Source organism: Geotrypetes seraphini, chromosome 7 (assembly GCF_902459505.1).
Source record: "Geotrypetes seraphini chromosome 7, aGeoSer1.1, whole genome shotgun sequence".
Classification (NCBI taxonomy): Eukaryota; Metazoa; Chordata; class Amphibia; order Gymnophiona; family Dermophiidae; genus Geotrypetes; species Geotrypetes seraphini.
This window is the reverse complement of record NC_047090.1, coordinates 23,548,000-23,568,438: the sequence shown is the minus strand read 5'-3', so window position 1 is coordinate 23,568,438 and position 20,439 is coordinate 23,548,000. Positions and strand designations below refer to the sequence as shown.

Genomic DNA, 20,439 nt, shown 5'->3' with positions numbered 1-20,439 from the left:
TTTGATACCTACATGCATCACTTTACACTTATCCACGTTGAACCTCATCTGCCATGTTGATGCCCATTCCTCGAGGGTTTGAGTTTGAGACTGCTGGTCTAATCTAAGAAATCAGTGTGTGCCTGTTGCCTGGCAGCCACTTATCTTTTGCCCTCAATGGGCCTGCATTGTTGGCATGAAGATAGAGAGCAATAAATTTGTCCAAAGGTATTCTAGTGTCCAAAATTTTATAAATTAAATATATCCCAGCATTGTAGTAATTTTTTTTAGAACAAAAAACTGTGTATAACTCTTCAGAGAAACATATCCATGTGATAATTCTGCAAGGGGTGGGATGAATCGGCTTTTCTTGGAACCACAAAATTCTTTGACTGTGTCAGCTGCCAGATGTCGATTCCCTGGAGGGGTCTGCGGCCCTTCCTCTTCAGAGAAACCTCTCTCCTTTTAACAAGCCACAGACACAAGGACACTTTACTCTAAGAAACATATTCATAAGCTCCAGGAGTACAGAGCATGTTAGCTGTTGGGTATCAACAGTGGCATACTGAAGGGGGTGCAGATGGGGCAGAGTGGATAAGCATGTCCTGCTACAGCAGTATATCGCAAACAGGTGTGCCACGAGACGCTGGCAAGGAGGAGAGGCGCTGGCACCAGCTGACTGCTTACAGGACATGCCTCTCGCGACGACCCAGACACATGGCCCAGCCCTGTTCCGCCTCTTCTTCCCCGACAGGCTCCGGCCGCGTCAGGAGGGCCTGGAGCGTGCGCAGATGTGGGCGACATCGTCCGCGCATTCTCAGATGCCCTCCAGATGCGGCTGGAGCTTGTTAGAGCTTTCCAAAGCTTGGACAAACTGCTGGGTTTTGGAAAGTTCGTCCAGGACACCGGACAGTCTTCTACAAAAAGGACATGGCCGGGTTTTTCCCAGATTTAGTTTTTTTGTGGGGGGCTTTTTTTTTGTTAGTTATGTCTGTTTCCCGTAACTCTGTAATTTTTATTTATTTGTACATCTCCTAGAATTTGGAATAGGTGATTAATCAAATTCTATAATAAACTTGAAACTTGACGTCTGGTAACCCTAGGTTTACCTACAGCTATGCCTCTAAACAGCAGAGAAGGGATTGGCTGGGAGAAATGACTAGCACTTCCTGGAGTGTTCCAACCTCAAGGAAACAAAAAATAAAAATCTATTTTTTCTCCAAATCAGAGAGAACTACCTGGGGAAAATCAGAACAAAATCTAGGTTCACGCACTCTTAAGCTTGTACAGTTGTTGCATTTTAGTCCCTGTGGTTGAGCATTTCAATTCCGCCTGACGTCTCGAGTCCAGTGAACTGCTTTCAAACCCGAGTAATAAGCGTGCTGTGGGTATTCTCAGAAACATCGTGTCGTAATGCCCTGTAATTTGCCTGACTGCAAACAACTCCCCTGATCTAAAAACAGCAAATAATTGTAGATCCGCTCTGGAGTTATAAAAGTTCAGCTTCACCAGCACAGCATCTTATTTCAGGCCTGAGCACATCTGTCTCAGAAAATTGATCTGGGTTCGGAATTTGAAGTCTGCTGCACCACCCTGCGTGCACTTTAAGTGCTGGGAGTGCTGGGAGAACAGAGTTGCCCGCTCCTACAATTCACACGTTCTCAGACAACAAGTTATTAATGAGTCTTAATGACTTATGTACCAGGGCCCTGATTCTATCAACGGTGACTAGGAACGCAGCGCATAGCACCTGTCAATCGTCAGGCGTCGTTTATAGAATCTCACGAGATGACCCGGTATATAAACCGAAGATTAGACTAGACTAAAGTGGACTTAGGCTCTGGTAGGCGTCTGAACTTTAGGCTCTCCCTATTTATGCCAAGGTTTTCTGTGTCTAAATAGCAGTGCCTAAGTCACTCGAAGCCAATTACTACTGCTACTACCTATGACTTATATAGGCGTATGCAGGGCTGTACATTTTTACATTTATAGATAGTCCCTGCTCGGAAGAGCTTACAATCTAACTTGGACAGACAGACGTGACAGAGGGTAGGGGATGCAGAACCCAAGGTGAGAGGAGTTAGGAGTCGAAAGCACTCTTAAAGAGGTGGGCTTTGAAACGGGCCTTGAACCCTGCCAGAGACGGAGCCCACTGAAAGGGATTCGGGGCAGCTTGTTCCAAGCATATAGTGCAGCAAGGCAGAAGGGACGGAGTCTGGAGTTGGCAGTAGAAGAGAAGGGCACAGATAGGAGGGGCTTACCAGCTGAGCAGAGCTCATGGGGGGGGGTTCATAGAGCGAGATAAGTGAAGAGAGAGAGTGAGGGGCAGCTGAGTGAGTGCATTTGTAGGTCAGTAAATAGAGTTTGAATTGTATTCAGAAACGGATGGGAAGCCAATGAAGTGACTTTAGGAGAGGAGTAATGTGAAGAAAGTGGCTCTCCTGGAATATGAGTTGGGCAGCTGAATTCTGGATAGATTGGAGGGGAGCGAGATGGCCAAGTGGAAGGCCTGAGAGTAATGAGTTGCAGTAGTCTAAGCGCGAGGTGATGAGGGTGTGAATAAGAGCTTTGGTAGTGTGCTCAGAGAGGAAGGGTCGGATTTTAGTAATATTCTAGAAGAAACAACGTAAGGTTTTAGCGATGTTGTATCTGGGTGGTGAAGCAGAGAGAGGAGTCAAAGATGACCCCTAGATTACGAGCAGACAAAACAGGAAGGATGAGAGTGTTGTCCACAGAGACGGAGCACAAGGGAGGCAGGAGATGGGTTTAGGTGGGAAGATGAGCAGCTCTGTTTTAGCCATATTCAATTTTAGATGACACTGAGCCATCCAGGCAGCAATGTCGGACAGGCAGGCTGAGACTCTGGTCTGGGTTTCAGTAGAGATATTTGGCGCAGAGTGTTTGGAAAGATCGAAGGAACCAGGCGAAGAGGACGACCTGCAATCAGATGGCTGGACATGTTGAAAACAAAACACGGGAAAGGCTCTGGAGAACCTTACCGGACTAGCACAAAACCGATCTCTTTTTAGGTCTGTAGCGCATCAAGGGCTAGATTCACAAAGCAAATGGTTTGCGACCCCTTAGCGACCAAATTTCCCTCCGTCCCGATTCACTTACCTCTCTGCCGACCATCCTCCGATCCGCGCATGTAAATGAGGGCAAGAGCATGCAAAGTAGACAGGGACCCGATTCACAAACCAAAACCCTGCAACACTGACTGGGCTGGCCGATCACTCCCAAGCGACTGCTGAGGACGAGATGCTCAAGCCCTTCCGGCTGCCCTGCCTTCTGCCGCTCTGCTTCTGCCCTGTCAGCCCCGATCTCCTGCTGCCCTGATCTCCTGATTGCCCCGAACTGCCCTGATCGCATGACTGCCCCGACTCTCCCACCTTTCCTCGAAGTGCAAGCCTGTGGTTTTAACCAAGGGCTCCAGTTAAAAAAAAGAAAAATTTTTAAAAAATCTGTTCTTACAAAAGTGCCTGTGTAGATGACTTTTGTGAACTACAGAAGAATCTTGTAAACCACCCTGTCTTCTTCTGCCCCCCCTCTTTCCTCTGCCTCCTTTCATTAGATGTCCTACTCACACAGTCCATAAAAAAATGTAATTTTATTTGTCTGGTGGTCACTTTCTTTGAACATTAGCTCGCTTTCAGCTCCAACTTCAATTAGGGCTGTTCCAGCTTGGAGGCAGAGGATGTGCCCTCCCCCCCCTTGACTTCTTGACTTTTTGACTTCTTTCTTTCTCTCTTTCTTTCCTTTTTCCCCGCCCTTTTCTTGGGGGGGCTGCTGCTGGTGTTTTTGCTTTTGCCTTTCCTTTTTCCTTCTTTTCCCTTCTGTTTTTTCGCTTTGTTCCCCAGAGTAGCTGTATATGTGGTGGTGTGGGTGTGTGTGCGAGGGAGGGTGTCGACGGGCTGCTGGGTGGCATGTGAGTGATGTGGCTGGTGAGATTTGTGGTGTGGGCTTGGAGTTGGCAGGTGTGTGTTTGTTTGGGGAGGGGTATAACTTCAAAATGTCAATTGTGATGGGCATTCACCCATGGGGTTTTTGTATTATGTATTTCTCTTGTTGGCCTTCTCTTTTATGCTGTTTCGGACTGTTGTCGATGGCTCTTTTTGGCTGTTTTGCCCGTGGATGTTTGTTCCTTCGCAATTGTTAATAAAGATATTGAAAAAAAAAAAAAGAAGGAGTTGATTTCGAGAGATCAACAAAAGAACCGAGCAAAAGCCTTTTTTCAGAAGCACAAGCAGTGTGTCCTCCTCGTACCCGGCATCCAGAACCCCCACCCCTTCATTCTTTTTAGAGCAACAAGCATCACGCAAAGAGGTCCAGTAAAAGTTTAAAAAAAGAGCGGCAATCTTTTCTTTTTGACGGGCATGCGCAGACCATCTACAGATGGTCTGCGCAGAAAAGCGATCCGTGCCGGCAGATGGGGGCGTTCCTCCGATCGCCCTCATCTGCATATTTTACTTTGCTGAATTCCTCGGACCTGTCCGGTATCGGGCACGATGGCGAATCTGACCCTAAGTCGCTAGGAGTCAAACACGAGTCGATGGCGGCTAAGTCCACTTTAAGCACCAACATACAAAACATGCCCAAGATCCATCCCTAACCGAGCCTACTTTCTGGCAGTTGCCTTGTATTGCATGAAAATGCGAAACTGTTGTTTTGAAAAATCATCTCATGTTCTTATATTTACTGAACCAACTCCTTCCTCATTTCTTCCCCACTTCCTGAACTATTCATTGGCCTCTGAATCTGCAGAGCTGTTGCCTTCCCTCTCTGCAGGGGAGGAGAATAAACAGTGTCAGCTCAGCGTGTTCCTGGGGAAATATTAATAAGTGTAGGCAAAATGTAGGATTAAACCATAAACAAAACTAGTCAGGTATAACTATGTCTATGCGAAAAGTGAAGTCTTTATTGTACATTATTTTCATCATTGTTCAATAAAATTCTTATCTGTTGACTAGGCTATCAAAGAAAAATCAATTCTCCCTTTCCTTTTTCCTTCCTCTTCTGCTCTCATCTGTGATTAGACAACTTAATTTCACTGGAAACAGAGATGGACAAATCCTATATATACTCTCCTACCTTTCATTTACAGGCCCGCAATAAAACTCAAGCAAAACCAATTATAACATGCACTCACAAAAATTTCACATGTCCATTATAAAGCCATTTAACAAGTGATGCAAGAAAAAACCCAAATGAGCGCACGTTGTATTAAAAAAAGTCAGAAATAGCATTATCACATTATTGTGCATGGAAACCTGGCAATGCATATCACTTACCAAAGGGAAGCGAAATAGTGTTAGCATGCTAAATTAAGCATTCTTAGTTCCTTCTGCTTTCTTCCAAGGCTAATGTACCAAAGCCTGGCTCATGATTGCTTTTCATTGCAGAGGGAAGAGGTGGGAGAACTAATATGCTTCAGTTGGGGAGGTCAAAGGAGAGTCAAAAGTTCCAGAAAAGCACAAAGCTGACATAAGGGCTTTTGCTTAGAAATTTCTTGTGTCGGTAATAGGGTTACCCCCATCTGTAATAGGGTCGGTAATAGGTGTTGTGTCGGTAATAGGGTTACCAGATTCTGCATCTGGAAAAAGAAGACTTGTGGCCCCACCCCTGTTTTGGCCCTGGCCCCACCCCTTTCCGCTCCTGGCCCCACCCCTTTCCGCTCCTAGCCCCACCCCATTCTGCCCCAACCCCAGCCTCACGCAAACCTCGAGTCTGGGGTGACATGATGACATCGCACACATGCGCGAATATTTGTGAGGTTACCGCTTCGCATCCACGCATGCGCAGATGCACTCCAGATTCGGCCCCAATCTCAACAGCTTCTCAAAACCTGGAGAAAGTGCTGGGTTTTGAAAAGCCGTCCAGACTAGTGGCGCAGTAAGGGTAGGAGACACCAAGGGCGGAGGCACCCCCACGCGCTCCTCCTGTGCCCTCCTCTCTGCACCCTCACTCCTCCCGAGCCCCCCTGTCCCCCATTCCACACTTGAGCTCTTCCTCCCCCCCCCCCCCTTACGCCAGTGTCGGGTTCCTCTCTGTCATCACTTCCTGGCCCCGTGACCCAAAAGTGATTCATAGGGGAACCAGGCTGGCACGAGCAATAGGCCGCGCCAGCGAAGACAGTACGGAGGTACAAGATGGGGGGATGGATGGCGCGAGGAAGGCGTGGTATGGCGTGTGCGACGCCATTGGTGTGGTCGCCTGGACAATCCTCTAAAAAGAGGACATGTCCGGGTAAATCCGGACATCAGTAAGGATCTGCAAAGACCGGTGTCATATGGCATTGTTATGGACAGAAGGAAGCATGCAAGAGGGAGTTCAAGGGAGGAACCTGGCTGCTCTGACTTAAAATAGAACTGGCATCTGACCAGTGGCATAGCTAGGGAGGTTGGGGGCAGGGGCATCCAGAATCACCACATCACGCACCCCCATGCTCTTCCCCACTGCGCCATGCAAACCCCCCCCCCCACACCCCTCACCGTACCTCTTGAAATGTTTGCCAATGCGAGCAGCATCTTCCGCCTGCTGCTCGTGCCGGCCTTGGCTCCCTTCTGACATCACATCCTGGTCCCACGACCAGGAAGTGATGTCAGAAAGAAGCCGAGGCCGGCACGAGCTGCAGATGGGAATATGCTGCTCACGCCGGCAAACATTAAAAGAGGTGCGCGGGAGGGGCAGAGAGGAGGAGAGCTGCTGGCACTGGTGCCCCCATGAAGACAGTGCCTGGGGGCCCCCCTACCCACCTTTACTATCTGAATATCCACGACCCTATAAGCACCCTGTTCAGGCACTGCTGTGGTTGAATGACACCCTCTGCTTTTGCCTTAGTGCTCACAGATGAGCAAACCAAACCAACAGGTCAACTGAAAACGTTTTTTTGGGCTCAAACTGCTCTTCGATTTGAAGCCTTTGAATGCCGACAGTGGTCTTTGACTGCACTAATAACCTCAGGGACAGAAAAGACTTGTGCTCTAGGAGCCCTATTGCTTGGAAATACATTTGCCTCTCGCTGGCTATAGTGGTTAGCTGGCCAAACACTATTTAAGCAGCTTGGAACCGTTCCCGTCCAGCAGCGTAGCGAGGGCGAGAGGCGCCTGAGGCGGTGGCGCTCCTCCCCACCCTCCTCCATCCCCCACCCCCTCCTTCCTTGTGTGCGCCCCTTCCCTCGTACCTCTTTAATATCCATGGAGCGAGCCACAACCCCCAACCTGCTGCTCACCCCAGCGTCGGCTCTTCCTCTGATGTCACTTCCTAGGCCTGGGTTCAGGAAGTGACATCAGAGGAAGAGCCAACACTGGTGCGAGCAGCAGGTTGGGGGTTCCTCGGTGCGTGCACACGGTAGTGTGAGGGGGGCAGGGATGAAGTGGGGGGGGCAGAGAGGAGGACGGGTGCCGGCACCCCCACCAAGATGACGCCCAGGGCAGACTGCCCCCCCCCCCTTTACTACTCCACTGTTCCTGTCTGGTGAAATAGTGCTGAATATTAGGAGGATAAACTCTTTGGAATACAATGGTACCTCGGAATCCAAACTTAATCCGTTCCAGAACCCCATTAGAGTTCCAAAACTTTTGAGTTCCAAGACAATTTTTCCCATTGAAAATAATAGAAACTGGATTAATCCGCTCCTTGGTCCCACAAACTCAGATTTTCCAATAAATTTAACAGTGGCAGAGACAGCAAAATCAGGTCCCCCTGGCAGAGGCAGCAAGATTGGGCTCCCCACCAGCATAGACAGCAAGATCGGCAATGGCAACTGCAAGCGGTGCTCAACCCAAAGCTTCCCTCCTAGGCGGAAACAGGAAGCTGCGTCAGAGGGGAAGCTTTGGGCTGAGCAACGGTTGCAGCTCCTGTACGTTCGGATTCTAAAGCAGCGTTTGGATTCCAGCGCATAAATTAATGTTAAAAAATAGTTTGGATTCCAAGTTGTTTGAGTTCTGGGGCGTTCGGATTCCGAGGTACCACTGTCCTGGGCCGACATTGTATTACACTAACCTGTATTGGATTGTACAGCTCCTGTAATGGACTTCTAGAACCTTTCCGACAGCAGATGTCCATTCCAAACGGATTCCTTCGCATTACTGAAAGAGAAAACAGAACTGTGATTACAACCGTTGCTCATCCTCAAATATTTATTTAATCATTTTAGGTTAAGCTGCATTTCCTGACAAAACCTCTGTTTCAAGCCATTGTGGATAAGGGCCCAGATTCTATAAAAGACACATTAAAAGTCAGGTGCCTAGATCAGCGCGCCCAGCCGATCGAAGCGCCTAAGTTAATTATTTAAAAAAGCTTAATTGGCTTAAATTAAAATTACAGTAAAAGCTTGGATTGCAAGTAACTTGGTTTGCAAGACAAGCAAAACATTTTATTAAATTTTAACTTGATTTACAAGCAATGTCTTGCAATACAAGTACATATAGTATGCACACGTCACATCATCACAATTGAGCCGATGGTTCTTCTCTCTCTGACGCTGCGGGAGTGTAGCGACTGTTCTAAACGAGCAAAGTCTTGCAATACGAGTATATACAGTATACACGCGTCACATCATCACAACTGAGCCGATGGTGGTTCTCTCTCTGACGCTGCAGGAGTGTACTGACTGTTCTAAACGAGTGAGGTCTTGCAATACAAGGGTGACGGGACTAAATCGCGTGAGACAACGGCGCGCCGAAGAAAAGCACTATTTTAAAGGGGTCCGACGGGGTGTGTGTGGGGGAACCCCCCCACTTTACTTAACAGACATTGCTCTGGCGTTGTGGGGGGTTTGGGGGGTTGTAACCCCCCACATTATACTTAAAACTGAACTTTTTCCCTAAAAAACAGGCAAAAAGTTTGGTTTCAAGTATAATGAGGGGGGTTACAACCCCCCAAACCCCCCACAACGCCAGCGCGATATCTGTTAAGTAAAATAGGGGGGTTCCCCACCAACTTTGTGTTGTGGAACGAATCGTCTGAGTTTCCATTATTTCCTATGGGGAAATTCACTTTGATATACGAGTGGAGGACGAGTGCCCGTGAGATTGTGGGAGGGTTAAATACTCAAAACTTAGAAGAATAACAATTTACTTAAAGTTTTTGCTTCGCCAGCTTTCTGGTATCTTTACATAGATGTGGCAGCAGCTCCTCTCACGAATCCCCACCTGCGTCGGAAGTCCGATGCAGTCGGGGGATCTTGAGAGGAGCCGCCGCTGCATCTTTCAACTTAAAATACACTAAGACGAGCAGGGCAGACCGCCGCCGCCACTTCCTCTCACCTCCGCCCGCCCTCGATTGAGCGACATGAGAAAACGTATGAGCAACGCCACTGAAAATAGTGAGCGATCGCTCATGCGCTCAGCTTAGAGGGAACATTGGTTGTGACCCCAAGAAAATGTCAAAAATGCAGTGGACTGATAGCAGACTCAGACGACAAGATCTAATCACTGAAGCAAGCAGTGGGCTTGAAAAGTTTTATGTAGAGTTCACATAAGAGGTTTGCCACTTTACACTTTAGGATATAAGAAAGTGACTTAGGGCCTCTTCTATCAAACTGCGCTAGCAGTTCTTAGCGCAGAGAGCCATGCTGTTCCTGATGCTCATAGGAACTCTATGAGCATCGGGAGCCATGCGAGCCGTTCAGCTAGCACAGCTTGATAGAAGAGGCCCTAAGCTGACAGATGCAGGTTTAATATTAAAGATCTTTGGGGGATTTCGCATGCAATCTTGCTACTCTTTGGGGGATTTCGCATGCAATCTTGCTACTCTTGGGATTCTGTATGGAATCTTGCTACTCTTTGGGAATTCCGCATGGAATCTTGCTACTCTTTGTGGATTCTGCATGGAATCTTGCTACTCTTTGGGGATTCTGCATGGAATCTTGCTACTCTTTGAGGATTCCGCATGGAATCTTGCTACTCTTTGAGGATTCCGCATGGAATCTTGCTACTCTTTGGGGGATTTTGCATGCAATCTTGCTACTCTTTGGAGGATTTCGCATGCAATCTTGCTACTCTTTGGGAATTCTGCATGGAATCTTGCTACTCTTTGAGGATTCCGCATGGAATCTTGCTACTCTTTGTGGATTCTGCATGGAATCTTGCTACTCTTTGGGGATTCTGCATGGAATCTTGCTACTCTTTGGGGATTCCGCATGGAATCTTGCTACTCTTTGAGGATTCCGCATGGAATCTTGCTACTCTTTGGGGATTCCGCATGGAATCTTGCTACTTAAAAAAAAAAAAAAAAAAAAAAAAAAAAGATGTATAGTACTCTCGAAATTCGAGGGGGGTTCCATTCCAGGAGCACCCGCGAATTTCAATAAACCGCAAATGGCAGGAGAGGCAGAAGAGGGAAGCTGGGGCGGCGGCGGGTGCTTAAAATGGGGGGGGTGCGGGATCTTTCTTAGTCATTTCTGACCGCCTCTTCCGGGAACTAAAGTCAGGCTACACCAATCAGGAGCTGCTTTGACACGCTATCTGGCGGTCAGAAAATACAGCGAAAGACTGAGCCCGCAATTCACGAACCGCGAATTCGCAGGGGAGTACTGTATATGAAAAACTATTGATATTCATGTAATGACTGGCGTGTGGAGAATGTATCACTGATAGTCTGGAGAGTTTAAAATAAGTTTATACAGAGATTGGCAGAGATAATGTGTAAAAATAAACTGGGTCCAGTTGGATCCAGAAGTGGGCTACTTGTAATGGGTTATTTATGTATTTGGCTGAGCCACCAAAGGCAGTAGTTCCGCTTTTATCTGAATTCCCCCCCCCCCCCACCCATGATCCAGTAGCTCCCTCTCTAACTCATCTTCTATCCTCCCCCTCCCCTCCCTAATGCTGGTGATAAAGTGCACCAAAATCCTGAATCCCAATCCAGCATCTCTTCCTTCCCACCTGCAGAGGGGAGGGGAGGGAGAGAGAGAGAAAGATGCCAGAATGGAAGTTTGTTGCCCTTTATCACCTGTGCCCTTAAGGACCTTCGATTTTTTTGGCCGATTCAAAAAGAGCTATTGATGCATTAAATGTTTGCATGCAAATGATTCACACGGAGGTTCATCATAATTAATGGCTATGAGAGCGACTCTCACACATGTGCAGAGCCGGTAGGGAAAGCACAAACAGCTGAGAGGCAGGGGAGGCCCCGAAAGTAGCCTTCTACCATTCAAATGTCCAGGGCAGGAAACCTTTTTTTCTTTTTTTTTTAATGGGCACAGATGCTGCACATGCAATATCTTCCCCATTAAAAAAAAAGCATACACATCCCGCTGATGACGGCCCTCCCTGATGAACCAGCACCGGAAACCGACCCTCTTCCCCCCCCCCCCCAACAGTGAAAACGGCAGCAGGAATGCCCAATATTAATGAGCTTATTTGCATGATCAGATTGAGGAATGAGCGATCGTGCAGAAAACCACGTGGTTTTCTGCCTCGGGTCGGCAAATGCGATTGTTGCTAAAGCTGTCAAAACAGGTTTAGCGACGATCACTGGCTTTAGTGCACCGTGTTCTTCAAGTATCCTCGACCATTTCCCTCGAGAGCCTCGAATACCAGAATTTTAAATTTTGCCCTATTTCGTACTGGTAGCCAGTGAAGTTTTTGCAAAACTGGTCTGATGGGGTCACCTACCTAACTTTATTCACCCACCAATATAGTGAGAAACACCCAACAATACACACTCAGATAGTTCATATAATTAATGAGTTATGGGAATTCAGATTCCACCAATTCAAACGAACTGGGCTGGAGTGGTGCTCTTCATGATTTCCTTTTATAATTATTATATATAGCTTATATATAATATACGGTGGGGTGTCATGTCCCTTGCGGGCGGTGCCAATGGTGCCCTTATGTTATGGCTGGGGAAAGCTGGATTCATCCCACTTCGGGGGAAAAAATATATAACAAGACATCATACGAACTGTAACTCGGATCATGTCATTTATCTGATCCAATGCCCCTGCCCAAAATTATATGTCGGCCGTACCACCCGGGCTATAAAGGTACGCTTAACGGAGCATAAATCCTGGGTCAATACGAGCAGTGAGGTATCTCCCCTGGTCAGACATCGGAAGGTTTGTAATCATAACCTTGCTGATCTAAAGTGGAGGGTACGTGATATGATTACAATAGGGTGGGAGGGTGGCAACATAGAACGTACGTTAAATCTAAGAGAACTTAGATGGATGTTCCAGTTGGAAACAATGGCCCCTACTGGTCTGAACGAAGTCTCGGACTGGATGGCCCAAGTGGATACTTGAGGGGATCTGGATGGATTAGGATTGGTATGAATGAGATAGAGGGTTCGTGCGATAGGCTGTTAACCGGTATGATGAGGATGTCAGGGGAGGGGCTTATTTAACGCTCAGGTTCGCTGTTGCGGCCATCTTTGAACGCCAGCGGCAGTAAGAAATGGAACAAGCTTCTGCTTCTCCTTAGGTAAGGGTTGCTGTTTCTAATAACTATATTGAAAATAGGGGATTATTGAAGATACTAGTGTTTAAGCCCGTTACATTAACGGGTGCTAGAATATATGGCTGTCTGTCTTTCTTTCTTTATGTCTCTCTCCCTGCTCCTGTTTCTTTCTTCCTTTCTTTCTGTCTTTCTCCCTCCTGCAATTTTTTTCTCTCTCTCCCTGGCACCCTTTGCCTGTCTGTCTTTATTTCTGTGTCTCTCTGGTCCCCTGTCTGTCTTTATTTCTGTCTGTCTCTCTCCCTAGCCTCCTTTGTCTGTCTGTATTTCTTTCTGTGTCTCCCCCCCCCCCCCCCACTTTCCTTTGCAGAAGCAGCAGTGCTATTTCCCTTCCCCTCCAGATCCCTGTGAAGTAGTAGCAGCATTTCCCCCCACTCCCTTCTCTCCCCCCCCCCCCACCACTTTCCTTTGCAGAAGCAGCAGCGGTATTTCTCTTTCCCTCCAGGTCCTTGCTGAAGCAGTAGCAGCATTTTCCCCCACCCCCCATTCCCTTCTCTCCCCCCCACTTTATTTTGCAGAAGCAGCTGTGATATTTCCCTTCCCCTCCAGATCTCTGAGAAGTAGTAGCAGCATTTCCCCCCATTCCCTTCTCTCCCCCCCCCCACTTTCCTTTGCAGAAGCAGCAGCGGTATTTCTCTTTCCCTCCAGGTCCTTGCTGAAGCAGTAGCAGCATTTTCCCCCACCCACCCCCCATTCCCTTCTCTCCCCTACCACCACTTTCCTTTGCAGAAGCAGCAGCGGTTTTCCCTTCCCCTCCAGGTCCCTGCTGAGTAGTTGAAACATTTTCCCCCACCCCCCATTCCCTTCTTACCTTGAGCTGCCCTGTTCCGTTCGGCCCCTCCCCCTTCCCTTCCCGTGTGCTGGCCTGCTGCGGCTGAAGGTTTTTTTCGGCGACTCCTCCTGTTAAAACTCCCCCCCCTCCCGCAACCGCTCCTGTTCAAAGCGGCCTGCTGAGGTTCGCGGCCGCTGTAACGAACCTCGCAGGCCGCTCTCCAACTCGGTAGCATGTTCCCTCTGACGCGATTGCGTCAGAGGGAACGTGCTACCATGTGGAGAGCGGCCTGCGAGGTTCGTTACAGCGGCCGCGAACCTCAGCAGGCCGCTTTGAACAGGAGCGGTTGCGGGAGGGGGGGGGGAGTTTTAACAGGAGGAGTCGCCGAAAAAAACCTTCAGCCGCAGCAGGCCAGCACACGGGAAGGGAAGGGGGAGGGGCCGAACGGAGCAGGGCAGCTCAAGGTAAGAAGGGAATGGGGGGTGGGGGAAAATGTTTCAACTACTCAGCAGGGACCTGGAGGGGAAGGGAAAACCGCTGCTGCTTCTGCTGTTGCAGGAGGATTTGGGGGGGGGGGGATTCTTGAGCGGCGGCAGGACCATGAGGCGGGATTGAGTTTTTCGGCTTCCCCTATCTGGGGAAACCGCCGTGCCGAACTGAGCTGCGGTGGGGCCGTAGTAAGCGCGGGGCATGCTGCAGTCTTGGCGGCCACGGACATACGGATCATGGAAGCACGCTGATAAGACTGCGCATGCGCCGCCTACGGTTTTATTATATAGATAATGGGTTTTTTTTGTGTATTTATTGCAGTTCCCCCGACCTTTGATAAAGATACTCGAAACACGTCGGGAAGGGGAACCGGAAGGACTAAAAAAGATAAGTCGAATTTTAAACTATATAAGTTAAAAAAAAAATAAATTAAATTAAGTTATAAGCTATTTATAATAATTATAAAAGGGAATCATGAAGAACACCACTCCAGTCCAGTTCGTTTGAATTGGTGGAATCTGAACTCTCATAACTCATTAATTATTTGAACTATCTGAGTGTGTACTGATGGGGTCACGTCAATTGCAACCTTCTATTAGTCTTGCTGCAGTTTTCTGGATCCCCTGGAGCTGGTGCTCACCCTTTGCATGCAGACCAGTATAGAGTGCATTACAGTAATCCAATCTTGATATTATCACGGCATGCCCAACTGAAACAAGACGTGCCTTTACAGTGTAAGGAGAGAGGCAGAATAATTGTTGCTCTTTCTTACTGCTGTTTTATTTCTTGGGGAAGAGAATTACTGTATTATATTTTATTGGCAATGTTTTGATCTAAAATGAAAAATTCCGTAAAATAATATTCATTCTCTAGATCCCCAAAACAGTGGGGCAGTATCAAATCTACCTTCAATTAGGATCAAAAATGGCAACTAATTTAAATCATCCCTTGTTCTTGTTTTTCTAAATCTCTTATGCCCAGAATTCTGTGCATTTTGAATGTTATCAGTATCCAGAAAGATGAATATTTAATTTTTTATTCAAATGACTGAAATGTAATAACACAATGTATTATGAATCATTGATTAAAATAGATTTGCATCGTCTCCACACATATTGAATCGGTGCTGACGCATTTACTACAGTATTGCACATTACTGGAGACATGGGAAAATTCTGCAGAGGTTATGATCAGCAGACAGATGAACTCGGGATACGAGTTCCACAGAGCAGCAAGTCTAGCAATAGAAAATGGGAACTGGAAAAGCACAAAGCGAGAACGTTTTGCAGCACAAGGCTGTTCTAGAAAAGCCCATTATGCTCTATGACAAGATATGACTTTTCAAAATTACACTGCATTATATCCACAATTTACTGCTTTCTTCCTAGAGGACTCGGAGCAGCTAGCTACAAAGTTGTATTGTATTTCCGAGTGCATTATCAACAATTCTTTCAGTGCAAGATACACTCATATGGGAACCGTGTGAGAGAATTGCATGGCACTTATGTAAGATTTTTTTTGTGTGTGATTGTTCAGTTTCTAAATACAGTCTGTATGCTAGTATATGTTTGCATCACAATGTAACTAGTTCCAGACTAGAGAATGACACAGGGACAAATTTTTCCACATCTCCGCAGTGAGTTCTTTTCTTGTCCCTTCCCCATTTCTACAAGCTCTGTCCTCATCTGCACAAGTCTTAAACCCTTTAAAATCATAAGTATTTGAGGTTTGTATGGTTAAGGCAGAGCTCAAGAGAACGGGGCAGGGACAGGAAAAGAACTCACCGGAACGGAACGGAAAAATTAGTTCCCACGGGGCGGGGAAAAATTTGTTCCCATGTTATTCTCCTGCTTCCAAAAACAAGGAAAAGACTGCAGAATGGAATGTACAAGGTACAGGAATCTTTATTAAAAAGTCATACAAAATTGTAATCCTTAAAAAATGGCTCTCATTTACATGGAATACGGACCCAAAATGGTGCATGTTTTGAAGAAACACTCCTTCCTCAGGGGTCCTATTGGAGATTGGAGAGAAGGTTTTTAGAATGTGGTGGCTGGGAACATAACACCAACAGTGATGAAAAAAAAATGTATGAGTTGAAATGAATGATCAATGTTGTCGACATAAAATGTGACGGTATTGTGTGAAGAAAATAAACCTGAACCAACAGTAACCATTCCAGGTCACAAGTACCTGTCAGAAACCCAAATAGTATCAACATTCCAGAGCTGAGATTGTGATGTCATAATGCCTCATTCCACCAATGCCTAAGAGCCAACCTCATCAGTGATGTCATAATGGCTTCACTGTCCTATACTTAAGAACATAAGAATTCCCATACTGGGTCAGACCAATGGTCCATCTAGCCCATGGAGAATGACACGGGAACAAATTTGTCCCCCGTCCCCATAAGAACTCAATTTTGATGTCCCGACTGCACGTTTTGTCACTATCCCTGTCCCATTCCTGTAAGCTCTGCCTTAACCACACAAGCCTCAGACACGTATGATTTTAAAGTGTTTGAGGCTTATGCAGATGAGGACAGAGCTTGCAGGAATGGGGCAGGGACAGGAAAAGAACTCACGGGGATGGGAAGGGAAAATGAGTTCCTGCGGGGGATGGGAGAAAAATTGTCCTCATTTCATTCTCTATTCCAGACTTCATGCTTTGTGTCATTCACTCCTACTCTATGCACAGTTCCCAGAGCAGCAATATTTTGACACTTCAGGGGACACACAGAATCCAATTAACGTAACCATCCTACAAACATCCTTTAGTGCAACAGAGTATGAACAATTTGCACTTCACCCCCAATTTCCTAAATTTCTACATGGTATGCAGTTTGAAGAATCATTCTTTTAGAGAAGCTTCTAGAACTAGCACTGGACTGCTTCTTGAAATATGTCTTTTGTTCACTACTGCCTGAATATTTTGGACCCAATATTAAACCGGTGTTACACCTAGAAATTCAATGCTGACCATGTCCAAGCACCAGCACTGAATTTCTGGGTTTGTAGAATTATCTAACATGTAGCCAGTTAAATGTGATATTCAGCACTTAACTTGCTATGGGTTGGACTATAAGAATATAAGTGTTGCTGTACTGGGACAGACTGAAGATCCATCAAGCCCAGTATGCTGTTTCCAACCGTTGCCAATCTAGGTCATAAGTACCTGGCAAGATCCCAAAAAAGTAAAACAGATTTCATGCTGCATATCCTAGAAATAAGAAGTGGATTTTCCGAAGTTAATCTTACTAAAGGCATATAGACTTTTCTTTTAGGAAATTATCCAAACCCTTTTTAAACCCTGCTAAGCTAACTACCTTTACTACATTCTCTGGCAATGAATGCCAGAGTTTAATACACACTGAGTGAAAGAAATATTTTCTGGGTTTTTTTTGTTTTTTTTTAAATAATTTACTGTTTAGTAGCTTCAGTGCATGTCCCCTAATCCTAGTAATTTTGGAAAGAGTAAGCAAGTGATTCAAATCTACCCATTCCACTCCACTCAGTTTATTTATAGACCTATATCATATCTCCCCTGAGTCATCTCTTCTCCAAGCTGAAGATCTCTATCTGTTTTAGCCTTTCCTCTTAGTGAAGCCATCCGATACTATTTATCATTTTTGTTGTCCTTCTCTGTACCTTTTCTTTTCTTTTTTTTAATTCTTTATTCATTTTCAAAATTACATTAAGTGTTAAATATATTCATTCACAGTAACAATAAATACATCACTTATAAACAATCATTGGTACATTACATACATTTTTATCCCTTCCCCTTTCCCATCTCTTCCAACCATACATTCCATTATTATATAATATATTTAATAATAAAATACCCCCCTCCCTACATCCTAAACTGATAAATATAAGGGAAATCATTTTACTTAATCCTTACAATATTTTGTTAATGGTTTCCACACATCCTGAAATTTCTTAAAATGTCCCCTTTGTAAAGCAATAAATCTTTCCATTTTATAGATATGGCATAAAGAATTCCACCAAAAGTTATAATTTAATCTCCTCCAATCCTTCCAATTATATGTAATTTCCTGAATGGCATTCTAATAGTTAAGCCCCACATTTTAAAGAGTCAAAAGAAATACCATTTGGAGTGAGAGTAAAGATGCCAACAAAACCAGTACAAGTCAAAAACAAAACACGGAGGAAACGTGGCACGTCGAAGCCAAAAAATATTATCTAACAGATAAGTGACGTTTACTTTTTCGATGCTTTGCACAGTAGTAATTTATTGTTTATTTGAAGGTCTATTTGAGGTTTGGGGGGGGGAACTTGTATCCCTTTTTCCTCCATGTCTCTGAGCACAACCTTCTTATTTGACAAATCATATCAATATAAGTTAAAAAAAAATTTTTTTTAATGTACTATATTTTTTCATGAAAGCGTGTTGTGTATTATAATTTGTGAAACAAAACCAGTATGGCAACCAAGATAAAGGGCTCCTTCTACGAAAGTGCGCTAGCGTTTTTAGCGCACGCACCAGATTAGCGCACGCACGCCTGCTCAAGAGGAGGCGGTAGCGGCTAGCGTGTGGCATTTTAGCGCACGCTATTCCGCACGTTAAGGCCCTAACGCGCCTTTGTAAAAGGAGCCCAAAATGTTACTGGCACATCAACCCAATATAAATCCCAATAAATAAATATGGCCACGATTTGGCATCTGTCCGCATCAGGGGTAATAAATCTTATTAGACAAAACACAGTGCTGTGTCATGTTACCATCTTATATCCCACCAAATCATCCTAAGATAGAGTCCTAGGCAGGTTATAGATATTTTTAGTATTACATATGACTTGATATATAATGCTCAAATCGCATAAGATTCTAAATTTCTCCCCTGGAGCAGCCAAAATTATTGGCGAAACAAGGTCTCTTGTTGGGAGTGAGAAGACGGTGACGGAGTTGCTGTGGATAAGATGAGTCCCGTCTTGAGATAAGTCCTTAATTGTGCACTGACTGGCAGTTTGCATTTTTAAGCTCAGGGATGTTGTTGAAGGAGGTTTCTTTTGCCAGTGAAAATACTAAAAACAGCTTGAATTTCTACTTTGTTAGATGCTACGTTAGTATAAGGCTTTTTTCTCTCTTTAAATAAAAATTAATCAACTGGGTCTAGGACAGTGGTCTCAAACACGCGGCCCGGGGGCCACATGCGGCCCGCCAGGTTCCTATTTTGAGGCCCTCGGTATGTTTATCATAATCACAAAAGTAAAATAAAACAGTTTCTTAATCATATGTCTTTTTAATCATAAATGACAATATTATTATTAAGACTTAGCCCAGGGGTGTCCAATGTCGGTCCTCGAGGGCCGCAGTCCAGTCGGGTTTTCAGGATTTCCCCAATGAATCTGCATGAGATCTATGTGCATGCACTGCTTTCAATGCATATTCATTGGGGAAATCCTGAAAACCCGACTGGATTGGGGCCCTCAAGGAGGGACTTTGAGACCCCTGGATTAGAATGTCTACGTCAGGGATGAGCAACTCCGGTCCTCGAGGGCCGGAATCCAGTCGGGTTTTCAGGATTTCCCCAATGACTATGCATGAGATCTATGTGCATGCACTGCTTTCAATGCATATTCATTGGGGAAATCCTGAAAACCCGACTGGACTGCGGCCCTCGAGGACCGACATTGGACACCCCTGAATTAGCCAAAAGGAAAGATTTATAAACTATAAAGAGTTTTACCTCATGCAAAATTGCCATTTCTTTAATAAGACATTAACTATTTTTTTCTGAGGCCCTCCAAGAACCTACAAATCCAAAATGTGGCCCTGCAAAGGGTTTGAGTTGGAGACCACTGGTCTGGAATGTATTGTCGGTCAGTGACCACAAGTGAATAATCCTATATCTGCGATTTGAGCTTTGAACATTTCTGGTTGTTTTCCCGTAAACAATTGTGTTATATATACTGTATAATGCACAAACAATATCAATCCGATTATTGGTTTAGCACATATTTTAGTATACTGAGGCCCTCTTTTACCATGCCACGGTAGAGGTTCCCATGTCAACCTTGCGAGGCTGCTGAAATCTCGCAAGGTTGCCATGGGAACTCGCAGCAGCTATTTGCGGCCAAATGCAAAGTGATGCACATTGAGAAGAATAACCTGAATCACAGTTACCGGATGCTAGGGTCCACCTTGGGGGATAACGCCCAAGAAAAGGATCTGGGTATCATCGTAGACAATACGATGAAACCTTCCGCCCAATGTGCGGCGGCGGCCAAAAACTCAAACAGGATGCTAGGAATTATTTTTAAAAAGGGTTGGTTAACAAGACTAAGAATGTTATAATGTCCTCATCTGGAGTATTGCGTTCAATTCTGGTCTCCTTATCTCAAGAAAGATATAGTGGCGCTAGAAAAGGTTCAATGAAGAGCAACCAAGATGGTAAAGGGGATGGAACTCCTCTCATATAAGGAAAGACTAAAACGGTTAGGGCTCTTCATCTTGGAAAAGAGACAGCTGAGGAGAAGATATGATTGAAGTCTACAAAATCCTGAGTGGAGTAGAATGGGTACAAGTGGATCGATTTTTCACTCCGTCAAAAATTACAAATACTAGGGGGACACTCAAAGTTACAGGGAAATATTTTTAAAACCAATTTAGGAGGAAATATTTTTTCACTCAGAGAATAGTTAAGCTCTGGAATGCGTTGCCAGAGGTTGTGGTAAGAGTGGATAGCGTAGCTGTTTTTACGAAAGGTGTGGAC

The 20,439-nt window shown here is 45.4% G+C and overlaps 1 protein-coding gene across 2 annotated transcripts in view; it reads right to left on the bottom strand.

The window, feature by feature from the left end:
* The window catches only part of CHST11 (carbohydrate sulfotransferase 11), a 290,750-nt gene that overhangs the window by 135,508 nt on the left and 134,803 nt on the right, over positions 1–20,439 (bottom strand). For both annotated transcript variants that reach the window (XM_033953007.1, XM_033953008.1), the window contains exon 2: positions 7,981–8,066. In XM_033953007.1, coding sequence (XP_033808898.1) covers positions 7,981–8,066 — 86 coding nt within the window. The remainder of the gene's footprint in view (positions 1–7,980; positions 8,067–20,439) is intronic.